Raw genomic sequence first — 22687 nt, forward strand, 5'->3', positions numbered from 1 at the left:
GGCGGCGCGGAGGGGGCGGGGAGGGGGCCGGCCGGGGGAGGGGGCCGGGGGAAGCCCGAGGGAGGAGGAGGAGAAGGAGGGAGGAACTTCCCAAAGTTACAAAACATGGCTACCTTGCCTGCGGAGCCGAGCGCGGGGCCAGCAGCCGGGGGGGAGGCGGCGGCGGCGGCGGCCACCGAGGAGGACGAAGCGCGGCGGCTCCTGCAGACTTTGCAGGCGGCTGAGGGGGAGGCGGCGGCGGCGGCCGGAGCCGGGGCGGGCGAGGCAGCGGAGGGCCCGGGATCCCCGGGCGTCCCCGGATCGCCTTCCGAGGCCGCGGCCGAGCCGTCCACGGGCCTCCGCTTCTCGCCCGAGCAGGTGGCGTGCGTGTGCGAGGCGCTACTGCAGGCAGGCCACGCCGGCCGCCTGAGCCGCTTCCTGGGTGCACTGCCCCCGGCCGAGCGCCTACGTGGCAGTGACCCGGTGCTGCGCGCGCGGGCCCTGGTCGCCTTCCAGCGGGGCGAGTACGCCGAGCTCTACCGGCTGCTCGAGAGCCGCCCCTTCCCCGCCGCCCACCACGCCTTCCTGCAGGACCTTTACCTGCGCGCGCGCTACCACGAGGCCGAGCGGGCCCGCGGCCGCGCGCTGGGCGCCGTGGACAAGTACCGACTGCGCAAGAAGTTCCCGCTGCCCAAGACCATCTGGGACGGCGAGGAGACGGTGTACTGCTTCAAGGAGCGCTCCCGCGCCGCGCTCAAGGCCTGCTACCGCGGCAACCGCTACCCCACGCCCGACGAGAAGCGCCGCCTGGCCACGCTCACCGGCCTGTCGCTCACTCAGGTCAGCAACTGGTTCAAGAACCGGCGGCAACGCGACCGGACCGGGTGCGGCAGCGGCGCGCCGTGCAAGAGGTGAGGGCGCCCGGGTGGCCGAGCCCCCTTGGCCCGGCATGAATCTGCTTTTTCCAGCCCTGGCCCCGGGGACACCTCTCCCCCGGCGTCCCTGGTGCCCTGGAGGCCAACGAGGGGCGGCAGGCCCAGGTCCCGGGCCTTCTCTCCCGGGACATCCTGCTGCACACAGAGGCTAGCCTGTCCCTCCCTCTCCAAGGCTTCCTCGCAAATCACCCGACCAGTTCGATGCTAGATCGAGGGGGAGGTATTGAGAAAGTTGGGGGGGGGCTCTGAAGGGACCTCGGGGAAGGGCTTTGTTCCTCTGGTCCCCCGGAGGGACCGCTTTGAGGCCGCCAGGCCGTGACCGTTACCCTGCCCTTACACACCCCCATCCTCCCTCGGGGCTTGAACAGCGTGGTCCGGCGGCTGTCTTTGTTGTGAAACGTGAACCTTCCCCGGCTCCGGTTTCCCTGTAACCCAAGCCCTTCCCCTCCCACCCGGGGCGGCCCGGCCTCTCCCGCCCTTCAGCGCCTCCGGGGAGGAGGGCACCCGGAGTGAACCGCCGCTGCAGCCTCCGGCGCTCGCCATTCCAGGCTCCGCCTGGCCTGGCCCAGGGAACTTGGGGCGAAGCTTCTGGAGCTGAGGGGCAGCGGCCGGCAAGGAGGGCGTCCTTCCTCCCTACCCCCCAAGCATGATGGGGCTCGGACAAGGTGTCCGTGTAGGGTCTGCGGAAGTTAGGGCTTTGGGTGCGCCCAGAACTTTTCCGGAATCACCCTGAAGTTGCACTCGGAGCTGGGCCTGGGAAGGGTGGGGGGACAGGGCTATCGAGCCCCAGTTTACCATCCGCTCTCTCCTGCTAGCGAATCTGATGGGAACCCCACCACGGAGGATGAGTCCAGTCGAAGTCCTGAGGACGTGGACAGAGGGGTAGCCCCAGTGACTGCTGAGTCCTCCGCCCAGGGCTCCATCTTCCTGGCTGGGGCACCCACGCCCGCACCCTGCCCTGCCGCCTCCTCCATCTTTGTGAATGGGAGCTTCCTGGCCACAGGCAGCTCTCCAACAGTGCTGCTCAATGGGAGCCCAGTCCTCATCAATAGCCTGGCCTTGGGAGAGGCCTCCAGCCTGGGCCCCCTGCTGCTCACTGGGGGCGGGGCTGCCCCTGTTCAGCCCCCACTGCAACCCAGCCCCCAGGCGGCCAGTGAGGCCAAGGCCTCCCTCATCTTGGACCCCCAGACTGGGGAGGTTCGCTTGGAGGAGGCTCAGCCCGAGGCCCCTGACACTAAGGGAGCCCAGGCAGCTGTACCATCTGGAATGGCTGGAGAAGGGACCTCAGTGCCCCTGCCCACGGTGGTGCCCACTCCTGCCGCCACCTTCTCCTTGCCACCTGGCCCAGTGCCCACCGTAGCGGCTCCACAGACTGTGTCACTCTCCCCGCCGCCCGGGTACCCCGCAGGCCTGAGCCCTACCACCCCGCTCTTGAACCTGCCCCAGGTGGGGCCCACCTCCCAGGTGGTCACTCTGCCCCAGGCCATGGGGCCACTGCAGCTATTGACAGCTGGACCGGGCAGCCCTGTGAAGGTGGCAGCCACAGCCAGCCCTGCCAACATGCACCTGATAAACTCCGGGGTGGGCGTAACTGCCCTGCAGCTGCCCTCAGCCACAGCCCCAGGTATGCCCCCTTGCCTCTGGGTGACAGCGGGGTGGGTGGCATGGTGGTCTCTCTGATGGGGATCAAGGAGATGGCCTCTTTCCATGTTGTTGGGGGCCTCCTGTACAGGGCCCTGACGTCCCACCATAGAGGGGCTCCACTTTGCTACCTGGGGCTAAACTCTTTGGGGACCCCTCCCCTACTGTCCTGGGCTACCTCTGATTGCTTGCCCTTTATCTACTCCCCACAGGAAACTTCCTCCTGGCCAACCCTGTGTCTGGCAGTCCCATTGTGACAGGGGTGGCCGTGCAGCAAGGCAAGATCATCCTAACGGCCACCTTCCCCACCAGCATGCTGGTCTCTCAGGTCTTGCCGCCAGCGCCCAGCCTGGCCCTGCCCCTAAAGCCAGACCCTGCTCTCTTGGTGCCCGAAGGAACCCTCCCAGTGGCCCCAAGCCCCGCGCTCCCTGAAGCCCACACTCTAGACACTCACTCTGGGCAGCAGCCCCCTCCTGCTGCCACCACCGCTACCACCTCCAGTGCCACCACTACCGTCACCACTGCAGCTGCCACCACCACCGGGGACCTGCCCTTCGCCCCTGATTCCACCGGCCTCCTGCCCAGCTTCCCTGCTCCCCCACCGCCAGAGGGGTTGCTGCTGCCCCCACCTGCCACCGCTGTGCCTGTGTGGCCCACGGGGCTGGAACTGAGCTCGGGAGCTGAGGGGCTCCCTGCGCAGGCCTCCCCCACTGTGCTGAGGCTGCCAGACCCCGACCCTGAGGGGCTGCTGCTGGGGGGCACAGCAGGGGGTGAGGTGGATGAGGGGCTGGAAGCTGAGGCCAAGGTCCTGACCCAGCTGCAGTCGGTGACTGTGGAGGAGTCCTTAGAACTGTGACCGGGTCCCACTTCTTGCTACAATGGTGCTCAAAGACCTGGGGCCAGACAGCAGGGGAGGGGGGGGAGGACCTCCCAGAAACCATAAAAGATGCCACACTACAGCCTCACAGGGACACAGCCCTGGCCGCTCTGCCCTTGCACATGGGTACCCAGAAGGTCCCGACCCAAGGGCTCTGTCCCCCTCAACCCGGTACTATTGGTGAGCTGGGGACCCTGCCAAGTAGCTGGGCTTCCAAGTTCTTGAGCCTTGTTCCTGGTAACTCCTAACACTATTAATAGCTCCACTGTTCGCCACGGGCCTCTGAATTACATGGGCCCCTGGCCAGGTGGGGCGGACCACCCTCTTGACCCAGCACTTTCTGCTGGGGGGGAGGGAATGAAGGTATGGGGGGCCGGGGCTACTGTGCCCCCGCACGCCCAGCCCCAGACCAAAGATCCCTGCCTGCCTGGGGACAGCCTGGGCCCTGCCTCGTTTGTATCGTAAATCTTTATTTTTTTAGAATGAGTTGTCTCCGTTTCAATAAATAAGTAACAGGCTGTGTTGGAGGCATCCAAGGTGTGAGAAATGGGACCTCCCTCAGAGCACAGTGAAGGTAGGGGTGTGGGGCTCCCCTCCTTGTGGGTGGAGTGCTTGGGGGGGGCTGGGAGCCCGTTCAGAAGGGAGGGCCATTGAGCCTGGGGTTGGCAGTCTTGCTGGCAGCAAGGAGTCCACTGCTTTATTTCAAAACAATAAATAATCTATAAATAGAACAGCGGGGTGAACAGGAATTGAGGGTGGCGTCCCCATCCCCCTCCATTTCATTCAGGCTCCAGCCCCCACCCAAAGAACACAAACGGGGCAGTAAGCAGGACGGGCCCTCCCTCTGCAGCCGCGATGAGGGGGTGTGCGCTAACCAAGAATTGCGGGGGTGGGGTGGGGAGACTCCAGCAGGCCTCACTGGCGCCGAGGACACGGGCCAGGCTCCGAGGAGCAACGGGACTTGTCGGCCAGCAGCTGATAAAAGGGCTTAGGTGGTTCCCAGTCGTCGTCCTCGTCATCGCTGCTGGAGTATTCCTGCTTCACGATGCGGTTGTGCTGGCGGCTGAACCTGCGAGCCTTGGTGCTGCCGGGGTACCGGTGGGGGTGTGTGTGTGTGTGTGTGCTTTAGTCCCACCCAACCCTGGGCACTGGGCCCCATGCTCCCAGTCGTGCACGTGGTCCAGGGACCAGTTGGGGGCCGGGCCACAGGAGCGGGAGGCCCAAGGAAGATTCAGGGTAAAGCTCCTCCCAACCCATCGCCCTAAATCTTTCCTAAAGTCTGTGCCACAGAGTCCTCCATTCCGGGCGGCCCCCAGCCTGTCCCAGGGCCACGAGCAGGGCTAGGGGTTCAGAGACGGACGGACACACACATAGACCCAGCCCAAGGGCTGATTTCTCACCAATAGGGCTTCCTTTCCTGCGGGGTCATTGTCCGCCAGAGCTGGGCCAACTCCTTGGTAGCAGTGGTGGACGCAGTCCCTGGACAGGCTCTGCGGTGGGGGAAAGGGGCAGAGGGGCATGTCAAGCCCAGGGGTGCCCCGTGGAGCTTCCAGTGACTGTTTGGAACTAGACATCAGGTCTTTCAACAGTGGTGTCTGCCGCTGGGCAGACGCAAACCTCCATCTTATTAGCCCAGCCCATTCACTCACTGCCCACACCAACCAGGGCCTCCTGCCATGGTTCACTTTGATCTCCCTGCACTGCCGAGTGGGCTGTGCATCCCAGAGTCACTGCTCTGGACCTCAACTTCCTAGCTGTAAAATGGCGTGGCTGCCATGGTTGCAGGAGACAACTCCTGGGAGGTGCCTGGTTGGATTTATAAGGAAAATTTTTAAAACCCTCAAACTCACTGATCTTGAGTCGATTCTGACTCAGTGACCCTGTGAGAAGTATAGATGTGTCCCTGGTGGGGTTGAGAGAATATTAAAACCCGTCAGTCTGGGTTGGCCACTCCACCTGAGTCCCAGTTGAATTGCCCTCCAGGGAAGTGTCAGTCTGTTTTTTCAGAAGATAGCCACGAGGTGCCACAAGGTGGACTTGAACGGTCACTCTGGATTGGCCACCGGTCGTATTTGTACTGCACAAGGCCCCTCCTGGTAACAGGACCTAGGCTTTCCTCTAAGGAACCAGCTCGACCCGCTGTTGGTGAATCGGGCCCCTTCTCACCCCTTGACTGCAGGCCTAGCCTCATGGTTCCGAGCTGGGCATCGGAGACAGTGAAAGTCACCGGACGTAACTAAGGCGTGAAGCCTTCCACAGGAGCTCTCTGCCTGGCTACTGGAGTGGGGGGTTAGCATGTAAGCCTGCACCCATAGGGTGATCCTGCCTCTACAGTGGCCCACTGCTCACGGCCACTCCAGAAAGCTGAGCCACAGACTGCCCGGAACGAGCCGCACCTGCAGTCCACCCCTCTCTGGGCTCTAAAAGCCAACTTCTGTTCTTTTTCTCAGAAGTCTGAGGGGTGCGTCACTGCCCGTAGCAGGGCCGCACTATGTTCTAGGGGACTGAACCCTGGATGAGGACATCTGGGGGCACCTGCGAGTCGGACCGCGGTGATGTGGGGCAGGGCAAAGGGGGCTCCCCGCTCACCGGATGTACTGCTTCCGGTTCATGCGGCAGAACATGATGAAGCCGTTCACACACTTTTTCTTCCTTTGGCTCTGGCCTGGGGCTGCCCAGCTCTCCTTGGACATCGTGGGGCCCTTAGCAGCCTGGCTCTTCCTGGCCTTCCTCCCGTTGGGAGGCAGGAGCGAGGTCCTCCGGGTGGGGGTCCACGTGTAGTCCCCATCTTCCTCACTGGAGGACGGAGCGTCCTCGGGGCTGTCAGCTGGGATGTCCTCGGGGATGGCCTCCTGGGCCTCCTGCAAGGGGACAGAGGTGAAAGCACTGGGGGAGGCGGGGATCGGTGACTCCAGCGTGACCCTCGGAGGTGGGCCCTCACCTCCAGCTGCCAGCACAGGGACTCTGTCTCGGTGGTCTCTGAGCCTGGGCTGGACGAGGCCTCGCTGCTTTCGCTCTGGGAAAGGTAGCAGTGGTCAGACAAGACAGAGGGTTGGAGCGGGTCATCGACTTCCATACTGTCTTCGGGGTCCTCAGCTAGGAGGTCCTGAGGCGAAGGAGAAAGATGGGAAGGGATATGAGTGGAAAGAAAGGTGTCCATTTATCCTACAACCCGCAGCCATTCTGAGGACACAACGTGCACATAGGGGACAGTTTGGAACAAAGACACCCTCTAAACCACAGGGGGTGTCTACGCACAGCCAGACAGAGGAGGGGGCTCTTGTCACAACCGGTGCCACAACATGGAGACCTAGGCTGCAGGGGGGCGGGGGCTTTGCTTGGAGGCACACTGAGGGTATGTCCAGGGGGCTGGATGATGTGGAAGAGGGCAGAGATGCCCAGCTCTGTGTCCCTGAACTGAATGTGAGAAAGGCTGAGATGGTATTTTGTTGTGGGTATATATATATATATGAAATAATGAAAAGTAAGTTGGTCTCATCCACGCAGCACCCAGACACTCCGATTCCGGGTCCCTTCGACTCTTTGGAAACCAGAGGGATTGGATGGGAACCAGAACTTCTGTCTCCTAGGCTGGGGCAAAGAGGGGGAGTGGGCACTAAAGAAAGTTTGTGGCCAAATTCCGTATCTTTCTCACTCCCCACCTTAAAAAAATTTTTTTATCATTATTTTCCCATTCTATCTTTTCATAAGTTTTTCGAAACTCCTTGGTAATTTTTTCCCTTTCTTCCAGTTTTCCCTCCCCCCTCCTTTCTTTCCTAAATGGTTTTTAGAAACCATGAACTGGGATAATTTTTTCTCTTCATTTTAATGTGCGGATATATGTATATTAAAGCGGTAAGACCCCACTCTTCAGTCCCCTGAAAACCTCAAACTCACTATCATCGAGTCGATTCTGACTCAAGTGACCCCAGAGGACAGGGTAAAACCGACCCTGCGGGTTTATGAAGCTGTAAATCTTTATGGGAGTTGAAAGCCTCATCTTCCTCGGAGCTGCTGGTGGGTTTGAACGGCTAACCTTGGGGTGTACAGCTCATAGTCTAACCTAGCAGGCCACTGGAGCTCCATCTCCTCCCCGATGCTCGGGGTAACCATGAATCTGCTTGTGACCTCTGCATCCACCTGTTCTCTATTTTCCATACGAGTGCCTGGGTGGCAAAAGGTTTACAAGCTTGGCTGTTAACCAGGAAGGCTGGTGGTTTGAGGCCAACCCAGAGGCACTACAGGAGAAAGACCTGGCTACCTGACTCAGAAAAAGCAGCTCCTGAGAACCCTGTGGAGCCAGTTCCACTGAACTACGGTGGTGACCAGGAGTCTGGATCACCTTGATGGCCACTGGTTGGCAGATTGCGTTGTTCGATCTTGTCCATCAAGTGCTTTCCAGGGGTCCCACTCGGACTCAGAGGGCAGGTAGGTAGGTGGGCTTGGGGTGAGTGTATGGGAGGGGGAGGGAGGTGGCTGAAAGACAGGGGACAGAAGAGAGCCACAAGCAGGGAGGAGACGTGTGGACAGGCCACACATCCCCGTGCACAGGCATGTGGGTCAGTGCTTACCTTGTTGTCAGACACGCAGGCCAATGGAGGTGAGTCAGGGCCTAAGGTGACGTCTTCCAAGAGCACTGTTGGGGTGAGATGGGGAAGGTTTATCTTGGGGCATCCTCGCCCCACTGCCCCCCCTGCCCAGGCGCCCTCCCCCTCTCTTGGTTTCCTGCTTTGGGATCTTCCAGTACAGTGGATGAATTAATAATAATTAATAATCTGGCTCTTCTAGCTGTCGCTTGTTACTCCCACCTAACAACTCGCATTTTCCTGCCAGGTACTGAGTTAGAAGGTGAGTGAGCCAATGATGGCATTCTCTGATTCAGCTGTGGGACATGACCATCCTGCTGGGTCTAAAATGAGCCCTCTTGGAAACGGTGAGAGCGTGTGTTTCCGCTTCGAGCAAGAGCCAGGAGCAGAGCACATCATCTGGATCCCGGGATCCAAGAGCTAGCTGTGTCACCAGAGGACTGACTGAGGAGCAGCAGCAGCAGCAGCAAAACCAGGAGCCAGAGTGGTGGCTTGCCCAGCCCACAGAACAAGCAAGGCTCAGTGCTTGGGAGCAGGAGAGCAGTTTGTGGAGTGGACTGCCTCGGGGCATGACTTTGGGGGAGCTGGGTGCCTCTGGGCTGAGGCTCATAGCAGAGTGGTGTGCCCTCTGAGCACTTACTAGTGGCCCTACAAGAGACTTATAACATTGCCCAAACAGGGCAAGGGCCAGGCCAAGAGACACAGGACCAGAGGTGAGACTAACCTGTATCCTGAGCATTTCTCACCCAAATTTTAACCTGTTAACTTCCTCCATAAGCCCCTTAATCATGAGTATTGTCTGTGAGTTCGGTGTGCTCGTGGCAGGGAATTCTAGAAGCCGGCTGAACAAGTAGGGCGGGCTATGGGAGATGAGCAGACCTCCTGCCCCAGGTGCCAGTCCATCTTGTAGCTGGTGGGGGCATCTCCAGAGCCCCAAGCAGAGGGAGCAGCTCCTCCTCCAGCTCCCAGAGCCCTCCTGACGTCTCTCTGTCAGGACAGTCACCAGGCTGGGAGCTCTGAGGCAGAGCCTGGGCTGGCACCAGTCTGCACTGAAGACACACCGACATCGCCTGATGGATCACACTCACCTTGGGTCAGATAGTCCTCCCCGTCTGCCAGGATCTGACGGAACAGCAGCGGCCCCGGGGAGCTGAAGATGGAGGGGCTGAGCCCCAGGACCTCACTCGGGTGGCCCGTGGCACTCCAGTTCTCATCCTGGGGAGGCTCCAGGGCCAGCAGGCTCCCTGAAAAGGAATCATCTCACTCCAGGTCTAACCAGGGCATCCTCTGTCCCCAGCACAGCAGCTGGCTTGCCGTGCTACCAGACACTGGAGAAGAGACTGCCCGACTTACCTTTGTAGTGCTCCGGGGCGGGGGGGCGGGGGGTAATTATCATTACCACTAACATCACCACCACCACCACCATCACACTTTCCTTGATATTAGCTGCCCTGAGCTATTAGACGCCCACTCACAGCAACCCCATGGGTTCAGGGCAGGGCTGCTCCCTGGGGTTTTCATGGTCATGACCTTACAGGACCTGATCACCAGGCCTGCACGCTGAGGTCCCTCTGAGTAAATTCAAGCTACCGACCTTTGGTTTAGCAGTGAAGTGCCCAACCGTTTCCACCACCCATTTAAACACAAAACTAAACTTGCTGCCATCGAGTTGATGCCAACTCATTCTTAGTGACCCGATGGGACAGGGCAGAAAGCCCCGCCTTTCTCTCAGGGCCTCACTTTCCTTCTTGGTAGAGGACATGAAGATGCACAAAGCCTGGCATTATGGATGGCAAAAAGAAACAAAATCATACGAGGGTCCACTCAGGCTGTCTGCTTACAGCTCCTGGAAGCTCTGATGGAGGCAGGTCCCGCAGTGGTGCCTGGGCTCGGCAGAGTAATTAGTAATGTCTGCCACAGGCAGAGGCTGAGCAATGGCAGACTGCATGCTGTTGGCAGTGCCCTACTCCTGCTCAGCAGAGGCCCATCACACCCCCTCCCTTCCATAGAGACTATCGGGAGTGGGGGGACCAAGAAGGGCCCAGAGTGAGTTTCAATCACCTTCAGAACTGTCCTCGGGGGTCCAGACAGGAAGCCAAGGGTCGTACTCCTTCACTTCCTCGCTGGAATTGCCGCACACCAGATTCTGCCTGCAAGAGGTGGATTCACAAGGGAGAGGGAGAGCCTGCGCTGGGAGGGGAGGGGCCTCGGTGGGGCAGCTCCTTTGGGAGTCCTGGTGCTGCCAGCCTAGAGGTCAAGGACTACTTTCCTGGGGTCACAGGCCATGGGCTGAGGTCCTACCCTCTTGTCAGAGACAGCCTGCCAGCCTCGGCCTTAGGGACCCCACAGCAGCTCAGATGCAGGCCACTTCAACCCGGAGACTGCAGCAGCCCAGCAAGCCATGCAGTGGTTTCGTTTTTCCTCCAGCACCTATAAATGTCACAGCACTGTGACGGAGGGGCGCAGAGGGTGGGCATTGGGCGGGCAGCGCTGCCCTAGAGGAGGGGAGTGTCCAGGAAGACCAGGGCATCAGGTACAATGGGGGAATAGCAGGTCTTGGGCATAAGATTCCTGGGGGATGGGCAGAGAGAGGGCCGGCCTGGAGTCAGAGAAGAAGCTCAAGGGCTTAAGACACTGGGGCATTCCCCTGTAGGGCTGAGTGTTTGCACAGTCAGCCAGTGGGGAGTCTGCTGCCCTGTCTATGGCGAGAGGAAGGCTCTCTTGGGAGCGTGCCCATAGGCAGGCAGGCAGGCCAGTGCGCAGTGCTTCGGGACACCCGGGGTTTATCACTGGCTATCTCAGTGCCCTTTCAACCACATTTCAGCCCCTCTCGGTGCCCCCAGGTTTCTTTACCAGGGACAGGCTTGTCCTCCGTTGAGCACACAGATCCTCTCAGCATCTCCCAGGACTCCTGGAGCAGTAAAAGCCTCATCGTCCTGGGCACAGACTCCGACACAGCAGCCTGAAGGGGGGTCAGGATGGTCACTCAGATGCTGGGCCAGACGCTACCTGGTAGGTGCCCAGGGCTGCCACACCCTCTCCCTGGCCCCCTCCTAGCTAAAGCCTCCAGTGTCGAGCCCTGTACAAGGTTCCTGACCCTCAGGCCCTCATCAGAAATTACAACAGGGGTAAGATCCTACACAGAATCATGAGCAGAAAGGAGGAGGGCGGTTTGAAGCTGTTCCCCCCACTTTACAGAGCAGTAACCCAAGGGACTGAGAGATCAGGTCACACAACTAGCAGGCTTTCGGCTGCCGGCTGCGAGTGGAGTAGTCTCCTGTCACCACCCTCCATGTCCTAGGCAGTCTAGGTCCCTCTGGCCTCTCAGGGTCTGGCCACATGTGTGGCTTCTCTTGTGTGTCCAGCACCTGCTTGTGGCCTTGCCTAGGGAGAAGCTCGAGGGTCTGGCACAATGAGGAGCCTGACTGGAGTCTCCCGCCTGCGTGCACCCCACCCTTCTCCCATAGCTAGACACTCCTTCCAGAGGGACCCCAGCCTCTTCCCCCATTCTACACAGCGAGGGAAGCGACAGGGTAAGGTGACCAGGTCACAGTGAAGCAGGGTACCTGTGAGCCACTGCCCTCAGCCCAGTTCCTGCCCCTTGCTCCGCACCTTGCCAGGAGGATCGTGCAGCATCGTCGGGCTGTCTGCTGGACTCCCAGCACCTTGGAGGCAGGTTGGCGCCATCTGGGCTTTCTCCTGTCTGCTCAGGGGATGAGGTCACCTCAGACTTGCAAAGAGTCAGACAGCGGCGAGGCTTCTGGGCCCGAGTCTGGCGTTCTGAGAGAACAGAGCCACGTGTCAGAGACGGCTGCCTGGCTGTCCCTGGGCCCAACATCCTGTTCAAAATCTCTGCCTGCTCAGGTCACCCACCGGCCCTTCCTGGGAAAGCCAGTCCCAGCCCTCAGGAGGGCACACGGGTCACCGGTTGTTTTTCTCCTAGCCGCATCTCAGGTGCTCTTATTAAAACCCAAAACCAAACTCACGGCCATTGTGCAGGTGCCTATTCATAGCGCCCCCTACAGGACAGGGTAGAACTGCCCCTGTGAGCTTCTGACACTAATGGGTCACGGGAGTGGAAAGCCTGGTGCTTCTCCTGAGGATCGGCTGGTGGTTTCAAACTGTTGAACCTTAGGGTTAGCGGCCTAATTCAGAACTACCACGCCACCAGGGCGAGCTTCGAAACAGTGTTGCTGCTCAGATTCTAGCCCAGACCCATCCAAGTGGGATGTCCAGGTGTGAGACACAGAACAAAACCCAAACTCGCCGCTGTCCAGGCAGCGATCCCCGACCCACAGGGGCCCTGCAGGGCAGAGGAGACAGCCGGGCCCTGTGGGATTCTGAGACTGGAACCATTCATGAGAGTAGAAAGCCTCATTTTTCTCCCACAAAGCGGTTCGAGGTCTCTCATACAAGGGGGCTTCAAAGTGGTAGTGGAAAAGACAATGCCATGAGAGGATAATGGGATTTTCCCAGTACTCTTTAAAGACCCTTCGTGGCACCCTCCCTGCAGTCCTGGGATGGAGCCCAGAGCTTCCAGGGGAGGAGAGCTGAGAGCAGAACACAAGCCCGCCTGGTGCTCAAGCGTGGACAGGCGGGCTCCGGAGGGCTGAGGGTGCCACTCCAGGGTGGTGGCATCTCTAGAGACAGAGCCCCCCACCCCCCGACAGCGTGTACCTGACGTTCGTCCTGGCTTCTTCTTCTGAGGTTTCTGGCAGGCCCCCCGGAGCTGGGACTTGCGAGAGCAGGGGGAGCTGGATGGAGTGGAGTGTCTCTGCCTTGCTGGGCTCCCAGGGGGCTTCCGAACCAGCCCTGCACAGGGATGGAGAGGGAGACGTCAGGGACCCATGCCCAACCGCCCCTCCTGCTGCCTCGACTGATTCCTACACTGCCGTCTCGGAGAAGACACACCTGTCTGTGGCTGGAGGTCCCGAGCCCCTGCACTAGTTTCCCCAGTTGCCACTGGGCTCTCTGGGGCAGCGCCTTGGCCAAGAGGGACGTGGACTCAGCACTTCCCATAGGCGTCACCATCTTCCTCACCTCTCCAATGTCTCCTCCCGTCTTTCCCCAGGCAGTGAGGCCACCCCTGCCCACCCAGGTTGCCCCGGGCTCCTCCCTCCAGGCTTTCCCAAACTGGCCCACCAAAGCACTCCTCAGTCAGTGCTCAGCCCAGATCACCCTTACAACCACCCTGTCACCTCCCTGTGTCTACTTTTGGGCTGAGTAACCCACTCCCCGGAGCCCTGGGGGTGTAATGCCTTACAAGTTGGGCTGCTAAATGGCAAGGGCTGCAGTTTGAAACTTCCAGCCGTTCCTCGGGCTCTCTGTTTCTGTGAAGAGTCAGTCTTGGAGACCCACAGGGGCAGTTCTACTCTGTCTTAGAGGGTCACCGTGAGTTGGCGTCGGCTCGATGGCAGGGAGGTTGAGTTGGAGATCCTACCATGCCCTCAACACACACTAAAGAAAACCCCCCCAAACACTCACGGACAACTAGTTGATGCCAACTCACCTGTCTGTGGCCACGCCCCTACAGGACAGGGTAGAACTGCCCCTGCAGGTTCCCAAGACTGCAACTTTCTACGGGAGTACAAAGCCTTGTCTTTCTCCCAAGCAAGGGCAGGTGGCTTTGAACAGTTGACCTTGAGGTTAGCAGCCCAACTCCTAACCACTATGCTACCAGGGCTCTGGCCACACCAGGAATGAGCTTCCTCCTCATCACACCCGGGCTCCATCCTCGAGGCCCCCAAGGTCTTGCCATCTGGGTTCCTGCAGTCCTGGTGGCTGTTCTTGTCATATGCGGTGCAGGCCATTCCCACTCGCCTGGGCCCCGAGGGACACAGCTAAGCAGCCCCGCTGGGGAGTTTTCTTGGCTGCGATCCTTACGTTGGCAGGTCAGCTCTTTCTCCCTCGAACCTCTCTGTGGGCTCCACCCTCCAGCTCTCTGGTTCCTGGTGGAGTGCTTCACCGCTGTGCCACCAGGGCACCTTCCTGCAGTCCCGATCCCTGCCGCACCTCTCTGGCCAGCGCCCCTCGGGCCACTCCGGCCACGGGTGTAGCCCACGCTCCAATCAGAGCAGCAGTGCCAGCCAGCACAGTGCGGGGTGCTTGGAGAGTTCCAGGCTCTGGGGCGTGCTTTCCCTGTGTGAACGCCCCGGCTACACAGCCAACACAGAGGGCAGTGCCTGTTCTGCAGGCACCACTAGAAAGCACAGGAAGCTCAAGGTGGCAGGGGTTAAGTAGCCATCCTTTCAAGGCTACCCAGTCTCCCGAGTCACACCCAAGGATTTGCCTCCCCCCAACCTCCCACGTCTTCCCAAGCCCGAGAGCTCGGGTGCGTTTGTGCAAAATCACTGCCTTTATTTCGTTATTGAGTTAGGTGAGCTGCCCCTGAGGATAGACACAGCAAGACGGACACCCACTCCAGTTTCTGCATGCACGACGCTCTTCACGCTGGGCGGCCATTCTCCTTTTCTGAGGCATTCCTCCTGCCTGGACGTGGACCCTCTGCCTCGTCACATTCCTGTGCCAGCTGTCCAGCCACTGCCCTCCCTTTGATCCCCGAGAAACTGTTCCTAAGTAAGAGCCCAGCGCTCAAGGCAGATCTTCACCGTTGGTTCCGCTAAACTTAGTTGGTTTCCAGGTGACTTCAAGATTTGGGGTTTCAGGTGTACAAATGACCTCTGGGCCCTCACTTTGGGGGTTCATCTAGCTTCCCGGGCTCCAGAAAGTCTATACAGCCCACACAATGGATCTGAAATTCTGTTCTGCACGTTTACTCTCTCCCTTGGGATCACGAATCTCCTATGGGATCTCTGCTCAGTAGCGGTGCCGGGCAGCCTCTATTCTGCTGGTGTCCGGGGCAAAGGAGGCAGCTGTTCACGGAGGTATGAACCCCACATTCCTTCTCCTCCTTCTATACCTGATTCTCCTGCCCCTGGGGCTGCAGGCGAATCGAGACCAGTTGCTGTGTCTTGGGTGGCCGCTTGCAAGCCTTTTTGGAGGGGAACGTTTACAGAGTAAATTGGATTTCCATTCAGAGGCTGGCGTGCAGGGCAGGGATCGGGACTGCAGGAAGGAGTTGTTGCGTGGCGTGGATTGCAATCCCTGCCGGTGTGTGTCTGCTCAGATGGTTTCCTCGGCTTGGCAGAGTTTCCCTTGCCTCCTATTGCCCTTCAAGGACTGGGTTGTGTCCCCTACAAAAGATATGCTGGAATTCTAACTGTCCCCACCCCGTACCTGTACCTGGGAACAGACCTTGTTTGGAAAGAGAGTCTTTGAAGACGCTGTCAGCTCACACTCAATTATACTGGGGGGGGGGGCACTAATCTCTTGTCCTTGGAAAAGAGAAACAGAGACACACAGAGATACAAAGGGAGTACAGACACGTGAGGGCAGAGGCAGGGATGGGAGTGAGTGAGGCTGTAGCCACCAGCTGGGGAACAAACAGGGCTCTCAGAAGCTGCTTGAGGAGAGCAAGGACCTTCTACTGGAAAACCTCGGACAGAAAGTGACCTTGCTGATACCGTCAACTTGGCCCCCAGAACTGTTAGCCAATCAGCTTCAGTTCTCTCGGGCTATACTTTGTTACAACAAGATGAATGCAAGAACAGTTCCCGGGCCCCTCCCTCAGGTCTTCCTGGACACTCTCCTCTGAGTTCCCACAGCAGTCCGGTCCTCCCGCTGGCTGAGTCACAGGGTGTTCTGATAGCCGGGACCACCCCCCGGGCCACGCAGCTGGGCAGCCGGCCCTGTGAGAGGCTTCCAGAGCTCGCTTACCTGTAAACCTGTGTTTCCTCTCGGTGGTGTAGAACTTGAGCAAAGCCTTGGCCACGTCGATGCTTTTCTGCAGGTACTGGATGTAGTGCAGGACATGCAACAGAATCTCCTTCTGCGTCCGAGACAGAGGCCGGTGAGTACAAGGGCCAGGGGAACCAGACATGGCGGGGAGGGGAGGGCAGAGGGGTCCGGGACTCCACTACCCTCAACCCCAACAATTCCTCAGCTAACAAGCATGTTTCTAGTCTGCTTTGGGCCCAGGCGGTCCCCGAAAACCAAAACAAACCCCACTGTCAGCCAGGCCATGCTGACTCCTGATAGGACAGAGTCGAACTGCCCCCGTAGGGTTTTCAAGGCTGTGATCTACATGGAATACACACAACCCCACGTGAGAAGAGGCAGAAGCAGAGCTCTCTGACTAATTGGCACACTGAATGTGCCGGGTAGGCATCTAGGGACAGTTGGAGTGGTCAAAAGTGACATAGAATGTTCCGATTCAGTAGAAATGTCAGCCAGAGAAAGCCCTCTGGCCCCCAACTGAACCATGTCAGCTAGAGCTCAGGAAGGTGAGCCCCCGTCATTGGCAGGTGCTCCGAACGCAGTGGCTGCCACCATGGTCACAAGCATGTCAGCGACAGGGAAGGTGCTACAGGACCCAACGGGCCATTTCTACCCGCCCCCTCCCCTAGGAGGCTCTGGATGGGCTCACCTTTCCAACCTTCCCCTTAGCAGCCAAGTGCCCTGCCTCTGGGAAAACCCACTGCCGTGGAGTCGGTTCTGAATCATAGGGACCCTACATAACAGGGCCATTTGGAGATTTATCACCTCGTTCTCAGGTCATATGGTCAACCATTTGATTCACTTGGGCTGCTAACCACAAGGTCAGCAGGTTTAAACCACCAGTTGCTCCATGGGAGGAAGATGAGGCTCCCTATGTCCACGCACAGTGACTGTCTTGGAAGCTCACAGGGAAGTTCTACCTTGTCCTGTGGGGTCGCCGCCGTGAGTTGGGGATCAACTCGGTGGCGGTGAGTTTTGTTGTTGTTGTTTGTTGTTGTTGTTGAATATGACGGCTGGCTCTGTTTCTCTCTGGTGAGGCACGGGATGTGAGCTGACCTGGGTGATCTTGCAGGTCTACAGGGTTGCTACAAGTAGGCACCCACCCAATGGCAGTGGGTTTGTTTGTTTGTTGTTGTGTTTGGTTTACTAGGCCCACAGCTGTGCATTGGGCTGCTAACTGCAAGGCCAGCAGTTCAAAAGCGCCCGCTGCTCTGTAGGAGACAAACAGGTCTTTCTACTCCTATAAAGAGTTAAGTCTCACGGGGGCAGGTCTACTCTGTCCTAAAGGGCTACTATGACTCGATGGTAGTGAGTTTGGTTTCGGTAATATGGCCCATGACTGGACCTTCTAAGGCCGTAAGTTCTTTTTGGTTTTTTTACGAAGCAGACAGCTTCCTCTTTCTCCCTCGGAGCGGCTGTCGGGCTTGAACTGCCAACCTTATAGTGGGCAATCCAACGCTTACCCCACCAGGGCCACCAGGGCTGAGGCCCCAGGGCTCTGGCTGGCCGCTCTGTGGCTGTGGCATGGCACCGATGATGCCCATGGCTGCTTGACTCCCAGAGCTGTGACTTGCACCTGGCGTCTGGCCTGACGGCCCCTCCCAGTTCCCCTCTTCCTCCTTGACCAGCGAGAACTTCTAGCCGCAGAATCCAAGACCTTCAGAGATTCTGGCCAGAGCAGGGATACCCCCCATTTCAGTCCCGGAAAGCATCTGTGTGGGTTGCCCAGGGAGGTGAGGCCCTCAGAGAGAGGACGTTCCCTCTCTCCCTCCCACACCTGCCTCCTGCCCTTCAGAACTCCCCCGCCCCCATACCTTGGTGAGCTTTCTGTTTCCTGCCATCAGGGCCACAGGTAGCAGCAGCGCCAGCTCATGCAGTTTCTTGGTGTGGTTTCTCCTCTGCGACCTGTTTGGGGACAAGCGCTAATGTGGGTTAGGCAACCAAACGTGAAGGGCCCAACCCATTGGCAGCACCCAGCTGATGCTGACTCAGAGCAACCCTGGAGGGCAAAGGAGAAGGGCCCAGAGGGTTACCAAAGCTGCTGTAACTGGAGGAAGGAGACTGCCTGCTCTTTTTCACAAAGCGGCCGGTGGGCTTGCACAGCGGGCTGTCCTTGGGGTTAGGGGTCAAGCACTTAACCTCTGTGCCACCAACTCACAACCAAACCCACTGTCCTCAAGTGGACTCGAACTCAGAGCCACCCCGAAGGGCAGGGTAGAATCGCCCCCGGGGATTTCCGAGACTGTCACTGTTTATGGGAGTGGAAAGTCTCACCTTTCTCCCGAAGAGCTGCTGGTGGTTTCGAACTGCTGACCTTGAAGTTAGCAGCCCAACGAGTAGCCATTATGTCTCCAGAGCTCCTGTTTGAGTCAGGACAACCCACATTGAGTTAGGCATCGGACTGCTACACCTCTGACTGCTATTCGCTGGGAGCCTTTTGGCAGCACAGTGAGCTGTGCATTGGGCTAACCTCAACATCAGCAGTTCAAAACCACCGGCAGCTCTACTCCTGTAAAAAATTAAGTCTCAGAAGCCTACAGAGGCAGTCTACTCTGTCCTATAGTAGCATTACGAGTTGGAATCAACTCTCTGGTAGGGAGTTTTATGAGAGGCCTGTAGCACTGTGGGTTAGACGCTGGGCTGCTAAGCACAAGGGTGTTGGTTCAAACCCACTGCCATTCTGGGAAAGAAGTTTGAGGCAGTTTACTCGTAAAGATGTCAGCCCTGGAGATCCTTTGGGGACAGTTCTCTGTCTTTTAGGGTCACTAGAAGTCACGATGGACTCCAGTAGAGTGAGTTTGTTTTTTCGTTTTGCTTTTTTTTTTTTTTGCTTTTGTTTTTATTTATGCCCGTGGAAGTCCTGGTGGTCTAGTGGTTATGCATTGGGCTAACCACAAGGTCAGCTGTTTGAGACCACCAGACACTGTGAGAGAAAAGACACGGCTTTCTACTCCCCCCAAAGAGTTAAGTCTCAGAAGGAAACCCACAGGGGAACTCCTACCCCGTCCTCTATGCGTCGACAGGGAGTAGATGGTGGGGAGTTTGGTGAGGGGTTGACAAGCCCATTTGGCAAGAGGTTGTCTTTGCTATGTTCCTGAGGCAGGACTGGTGAAAGGCATGTCTGGAGTCTTTTGTTTTGAGATACACAAGAGATTAAGACAAGCAAGAGATGGGGGGAAAGAGATACCAAGTCCCTGAAGAACCCCCGGAAACGAAAGCTCAGAAGAGCCAGAGACCTTCCTCCTGAGTTGACAAGAGAACACCTCTTTGAGTTGGCCCCCTGCATTGCTCCTAAACTGTTGGGGAGCCCTGGTGGCATAGCGGTTAGGCGTTGGCTGCTAACCACGGCCCACCAGCAGTGGAAACCACCCGCCACTTAGACGAGGCTTTCTACTCCCCTTAAAGAGTTACAGTCTTGGGGACCCCAAGAGGCAGCACTGCCCTGCCCTACTGGGTCGCTGTGGTCAGGATCAACTTGATGGCAGTGAGTAAACGGTGAGAAAATAAGGTTCTGTTCATCAAAGTCACCCACTTGTGGTATTTCCATTCGAGTAGCACTAGTTACACTATGCCACGTCTATTTCACCAGACAGCCCCGGTGGTGCGGTCGTTAAGCACGCGGCTGCTAGCAGAAAGGCCAGTGGTTTGAACCCGCCATCTCCTCGGTGGGAGAAAAATGTGACCGTCTCCTTTCCCATAAACGACAGCCTTGGGAAAACCGCTAAGGGATAGTTCGTTCGACTTGGTCCTGTAGGCTTGTTGAAATTCACTTGACAGGAAGGAGTTGTGTTTCTTATTTTTATTACTTATTATTATTTTTGGCTTTACAAAGAGACCTTTATTCTGTCTTCCTTGAGGTACAGGACAAAGAAATGTAGACGTGGCTGTTTAAAAAAATAAGGTTCTCAACAGGTTGGCTGTAGAAAGTACTGGTCTCTTTTCAACATCTGAGGTGCCTGCATTCCTCGGAGATCTCCGTGTCTGGGCATTCATGTTCTACTGAGTCAAGAATGTTTCCAGGGCAGGAATCTTGGCTTCAAGGGAAATGATTGTCTCCTAGGAGCCTGGTGGCGTAGTGGTTATGCACTGGGTGAAATCTGCATGGCGGGCAGTTTGAAACCAGCAGCAGCTCCACACAAGAAAGACTGGGCTTTCTACTCCCTTAAACAGTCTCAGAAACCCACCGGGGAGGGGGGGCAGGGGCTTGCTAAGAGCAATTGCAGTGAATTTGGGTTCCTTGTTTGCTGATGGGAGTCAGCATCCTCTCTGCCTGCTGGGGAATACTTATTTTTATTGGTATATAGGCGCCCCTACTAGATACCAAGAAAGGCTGCTAGTTTTCATACAAAATACTTCTCCAAATTATTCCAAAAGATGAAAGCAGCATTTCAGGCACTCGCCACCATTAGTACCTCTGTTCCTCAGCTAGTTGCACTCTCTTTGTACACATCTCTACCTTCTCTTTCTTTACGAATCCTTCTGAAAACTTCCATGTTTTCCCCTTAAGGCTCCTTCGAAAGCAGAAAAACCTGTAGCTGATGGGTATTTTTAACGCTGACCTCCATGTCCTAGAGTTTTACTGGGTACCCTTCCAAAGGCCCACGCTTGTCCTTGGTTCCCTGAAACCATTTTTAATTACATAGCCTTTTGTTAATGAGTTTCCAAATGGATGAAAGGACTTCTATACATTTCCTAAATAATCTAAAATCTCCATTAAAGTTTACCAGCCTGTGTGATCGGATTCACTATTAGTTCACAGGTTGACACTCATCATGGTTATAGCTAGCTGACTAGAAAGAGCCTCAGCTTACTCTAGCCCAGGCGTCCTCAAACTACGGCCCGCGGGCCACATGCGGCCCGCTGAGGACATTTCGCCAGCCCGCTGGGTGTTTTTGCTGTTTTTTTTTTTTTTACTTCAAAATAAGATATGTGCAGTGTGCATAGGAATTTTTTCATAGTTTTTTTTAAAACTATAGTCTGCCCTCCAATGGGTCCTGAGGGACACTGAACTGGCCCCCTGTTTTAAGTTTGAGGACCCCTGCTCTAGCCTCTCAGAAGCTCCAAACTCACTGACATTGATCAAGGCCAACTCCTAGCGACCTTATAGGGCGGGGTGGAATGGTTCCTGTGGGGTTTGTGTTTCTTTCTGGAATATTTTACCACACAACCAATGATAGTCAACACCATCGCAAAAGGCTATTCTCTTTACTTCCTTAGAAGACAGGGCTTTTGCGCTGAGCTACTAACTGTCAGGTCAGCAGTTCAAAACCACAGTTGGTTTGAGGGAAAAGACAGGGCTTTCTACTCCCAGAAAAACTTGGCTGTCTCGGAAACTCAGGGAGCCAGTTCCACCCTGTGGGGTCGCTTTGAGCCAGTATCCACTGGATGACAGAGTCTTAACGTTCTTGTGATCTCCTTGTTAACTCCTTTGAGGGCTCGCTTACCAATTAAACCTAACCCCTCCCCGCCCACCCAGGAAGATGGTTCCCCCCCCAAATCCTCAGCGCTTCTGTTCACACTGCAGGGGGCCGTCAGCTGCCTGGGACCAATTCCATCTCCTGAGCACCTAGCTCTGGGATCTCAGCGCTCACTGCAGGTTTGCTCAGTGAGTAACTAAGGCCAGGAAAGAGGCTGACTCCAGGCAGGTGGCTGAGCTTCCGGGGTCTAATCCCTGGATCCATAATTCATAATCCCTCTGGCACAGGCAGCTCTGACACACCTCTGACATGTGGAGACACAAAGACACTGGCAACTTGTCCCCCCAGGTGACTTGGCCGAGACGGCGCCAACATTTAACGTTTATTCTCCCCCCTGGTGGGGTACTGGTTGTGTTGGGCTGCAAACCGAAAGATCAGCGGTTCAAAACCACCCGGAACTTACTGGGAGAAAAAGGAGACTTTTTACTTCCATAAAAAGTTACCATCTCATAAAATGATTAAAAAAAAAAGTTACCATCTCGCCAACCTACAGGGGCAGTTCTACCCTGTCCTTTGGAGCCATTAGAAGTCAGAATCGGCTGGATGGCAATATTCCATCAGAGCCTAGTTCAATTATCACTGGCCCCAGGATGTTCCTCCTGCACCCTTACCTTCTTCCTGACTGGAACCCCACAGAGCTTTGTATCACCTGCAATGTAATCTAGTCCCAAAGGTCCACCTGATCCCAGGTATGTGTTGAGCTCTGACTCACACGCCGCCTCGCGGCCAGGTCCCATGCTGGACCCCAGTTCAAACCCACCAGCTGCTAAAGTTGAGGCTTCCGGCTCCTGTACAACTTTACAACTGCTGTTGATCCCTGTAGGAGCCGAGTGCCACACCTTTGTCTGTGAGTCGGTTCAAGGCACTGACCTTTGGGTGACCAGCCACGTGCTTAACCACTGCATCACCAGGGCTCCCTCGCCTTGCTAGGCAGTGGAATTCTTCCCAACGGGGGAACTGTTTAAGCACTTTAATTTTCTGCTAGAAGGTCTGCTACTGGAAAACCCAATTCACTATTAGCTTTCGAAGTCTTGCTGGATTCCAGTAACTTCCCGTGACTCCTCTTCCTTGCACAGAACACCAGCTTCTCCATCGGGACGCCCTACCCGCCTCCATAGGTACGCTTTCCCCTTCCCCGGCTCCAGAAGGAAAGAAAGGTGGGCTCGATAGCTAGTCAAACACAAAGGTGGCACCTTTTAGAGGGTCATTATGAATCAGAGTTTGGTTGCGTGTGTGCGTGTGTGTGTTTTTCTTTTAGGTTACAACTGACAGTCTCAGGGACCGAAGGGAGTGGCCTTGATTGAAGTGAGGTTGGTTTAGGGACTCTGTGCTGCCGAGCCCTGGTGGCACAGCGGG

General features: G+C 57.1%; 2 protein-coding genes across 2 annotated transcripts; one reads left to right on the forward strand and one right to left on the reverse strand.

Annotated features, from left to right (window-relative positions):
• The first annotated feature begins 75 nt into the window (after positions 1-75).
• On the forward strand, positions 76-4275 carry SIX5 (SIX homeobox 5). The gene is made up of 3 exons (XM_075537029.1): positions 76-890; positions 1730-2538; positions 2768-4275. Exons 1-3 carry the CDS (start codon positions 106-108, stop codon positions 3409-3411), a joined length of 2238 nt encoding a protein of 745 aa, XP_075393144.1. The 5' UTR covers positions 76-105; the 3' UTR covers positions 3412-4275.
• MEIOSIN (meiosis initiator) lies at positions 4175-22068 on the reverse strand. Its single transcript, XM_075536610.1, has 13 exons — positions 21943-22068; positions 17669-17776; positions 15795-15906; positions 12696-12830; positions 11631-11798; positions 10872-10980; positions 10080-10168; positions 9107-9262; positions 8004-8068; positions 6374-6538; positions 6022-6293; positions 4833-4922; positions 4175-4516 (listed from the first exon to the last, which is right to left on the reverse strand). The coding sequence occupies exons 1-13, from the start codon at positions 22066-22068 to the stop codon at positions 4348-4350; spliced, it is 1764 nt and encodes a 587-aa protein (XP_075392725.1). The 3' UTR covers positions 4175-4347.
• Between the last annotated feature and the right edge of the window lie 619 nt (positions 22069-22687).

The sequence above is a fragment of the Tenrec ecaudatus genome, chromosome 18 (genome assembly GCF_050624435.1).
Source record: "Tenrec ecaudatus isolate mTenEca1 chromosome 18, mTenEca1.hap1, whole genome shotgun sequence".
In the NCBI taxonomy this organism is placed as follows: domain Eukaryota; kingdom Metazoa; phylum Chordata; class Mammalia; order Afrosoricida; family Tenrecidae; genus Tenrec; species Tenrec ecaudatus.

Excerpts from the sequence above, each read along its gene's own strand:
- SIX5 (XM_075537029.1), top strand. The coding sequence starts at position 106 with ATGGCTACCTTGCCTGCGGAGCCGAGCGCGGGGCCAGCAGCCGGGGGG. Across the intron at positions 891-1,729 it reads AGCGGCGCGCCGTGCAAGAG|CGAATCTGATGGGAACCCCA; the intron begins GTGAGGGCGCCC and ends CTCTCCTGCTAG. Across the intron at positions 2,539-2,767 it reads GCCCTCAGCCACAGCCCCAG|GAAACTTCCTCCTGGCCAAC; the intron begins GTATGCCCCCTT and ends TACTCCCCACAG.
- MEIOSIN (XM_075536610.1), bottom strand. The coding sequence starts at position 22,068 with ATGGGACCTGGCCGCGAGGCGGCGTGTGAGTCAGAGCTCAACACATAC. Across the intron at positions 9,263-10,079 it reads CCCCGAGGACAGTTCTGAAG|GGAGCCTGCTGGCCCTGGAG; the intron begins GTGATTGAAACT and ends ATTCCTTTTCAG. Across the intron at positions 6,294-6,373 it reads CCCTGTGCTGGCAGCTGGAG|GAGGCCCAGGAGGCCATCCC; the intron begins GTGAGGGCCCAC and ends GTCCCCTTGCAG.